Source organism: Aplosporella prunicola (genome assembly GCF_010093885.1).
Source record: "Aplosporella prunicola CBS 121167 unplaced genomic scaffold K452scaffold_239, whole genome shotgun sequence".
NCBI classification, from domain to species: domain Eukaryota; kingdom Fungi; phylum Ascomycota; class Dothideomycetes; order Botryosphaeriales; family Aplosporellaceae; genus Aplosporella; species Aplosporella prunicola.
The window spans coordinates 1-2,220 of record NW_022983767.1 but is presented as its reverse complement, the minus strand read 5'-3'; the positions used below and the strand labels follow the sequence as shown (position 1 = coordinate 2,220).

Genomic DNA, 2,220 nt, shown 5'->3' with positions numbered 1-2,220 from the left:
AATTGTCTATTTCCTCTTTTCTATGTGCGGCTAGTTCTTGTCTGTTGGTTTACCGCCTAGGAGGCTAGAGAGGTAGTTTCTCTAGAGTCCGGTTTCTTAATATATTTTTTGCCGATTTTCCTAGAGTAGTGAATAGTCTAGTAATATATAGGATATTGATTCTATATCCCCGTATTCGTATTTATCGTTGTTTATCCGTCCTATTCGTTTTCGGTGCTGGTTAAGCTAGTAGTAGCTAGTTCTTAACTGGGCTAGTAGCCCTGCTAGGTTACGTAGGAGCTTGTCGTAGAGGTACCTTACGTGTAGTCTAGGAACCGCTGTATCTACGTTGCGGAGGTGTTGGCCTTTCTCTAACGTTCTCTATTCTTTGTTCTATTGCTTATGTGCTGCTTCGAGAGTTGTTTTGACTTGCAGCGGTATTAAGGGTAGGAAGTTATGTTCTCTAAGACGTGTTGTAGCTTGTTTAGCTAGCTTGTTGTTATGGACCTCAAGGGAAATCAACCTGCAGGGTCAGAAAGACCTTATGGGTAAAAGGCCCACACGGGCCTGGAGACTATAAGGGCTTAGTAACTATAAGGGCCCGCGTCCCGCAAGGCACTAACAGACACGTGCCAGACAAGGCCGTAAGGAAACTAAGACCACAAACCTAGAAAGCCCACACGGGAACTAGGACCATAAGGAATTAAGGTCCGCAGGGGCAGAAGATGTAAACCGACACTAAGGAAGTAACAGCGGACGATCGTAAAGATAATTATCGCGTCCGCTCTGCGATAAGGAAGAAGGTTGTCGAGTTACAGAAAGTCAGCCGTTGGAAAAGTGGCACAAGGATCACATGACTAGAGACGATCCTACGCACAGGCTAATGGATCAGGACTGATCCATCTACCTGATCCAACACTATGATCCCAAGACAGGATCCAGATTGTTAGCATCTCCTACATGTATTTAGACCACGCTCTCTAAGCAGTAGATAGGACCTTCGTGGTCAACTCAAAGTATCAATCTCTACTATAAGGTTGATGGTAACACGCCTATACCCGATCCTTTACGTGACTTATCTCTCAACTTCCTATACTTCTTATCCTTCAAGGTAAACCCTTCGAACCAATTCACCCGCTAGGCAATTCCAACGCCTAGGCTGAAGAGGCCTCGTTACACTTTAACCACCATCCTTGCAAGAAGGAAGGAAGACTCAATTCCGAAGTCAAGCTTAATTAGTAAAGTATCACCCCGTCCTATCTAAACCAGACAGGATAAGATGTCGATAGTCGATATAAACGACGGTAGCAGCATTCCCCAGGAGCAGCAGCAGCAGCAGAGAAACCCTACAACCTTAGACGACATCTTCGCCATAATGCAAGGCATGCAGGGGCAGATGGCCAATCTCCAGTCGCAACTGAACGATTAGATACAGGAGAACGCCCGTCTCCGGGCCCGCATCAATCAGGGACAAGCTCCGCAAACGGGCCTACTAGCGCAAGAAGCTACAAACCCGGCAGCTCCACTACAAGGAGACCAACCGGCTCAGTCTGCGCCCACACCCGCTGCTATACCACCTGCAGCTACACCGGCTACATCCCACGCCAAGGTGCCAAAGCCTGATCTCTATTATAGAGACCGGCACAAGACCCAGAACTTCCTTACCTAGTTGGACGACTACCTCCACTTCTCCCGCGGACAATTCACCGATGACGAAGAAAAGGTCCTGTACGCCAGCACGTACCTACGCGGCGCAGCAGAAAAATGGTTCCGCCTAATGAAACGGGAACGTCAGGAGAAACAGCAATAGGAATAGACCGATCGAACCTAGGAGGTCTTCAACGACTATCGAACCTTCGTCAAATACCTTAAAGAGGCTTTCGCGGACATTGATAAGACCCGCAAAGCCACGAGAACACTTCAAACCCTAAAACAAAAGAAGTCGGTACTGGAATACACTACGGACTTCCAGAACGCGGCATACGTAGCTGGACACCACACCGACTACACACTCAGGACGTTCTACGCCCAAGGACTAAAGGACGAAATTCAGGAAGCAATGACCTACCATAAGGAACCCGAGAACCTCGCTGAAATAATCCAACTTACCACCATGCTAGACCGACGCCGCTTACAGCGCGGATAGGATAAGCAAGCCAACACATCTCGATCCATAAGGCCAAGACACACCCAAGAAGGAGGTGACGCCATGGAATTAGACAGCTCATCCCGGGACAACAA

The 2,220-nt window shown here is 48.1% G+C and overlaps 1 pseudogene across 1 annotated transcript; it reads left to right on the top strand.

The window, feature by feature from the left end:
- Window positions 1–1,808: 1,808 nt before the first annotated feature.
- Window positions 1,809–2,125, top strand: K452DRAFT_338798 (annotated as a pseudogene; the record flags this gene model as incomplete). Its single annotated transcript has 1 exon — window positions 1,809–2,125. A coding segment is annotated over one exon (317 nt), but the record flags the coding sequence as incomplete, so codon positions are not given.
- Window positions 2,126–2,220: the final 95 nt, after the last annotated feature.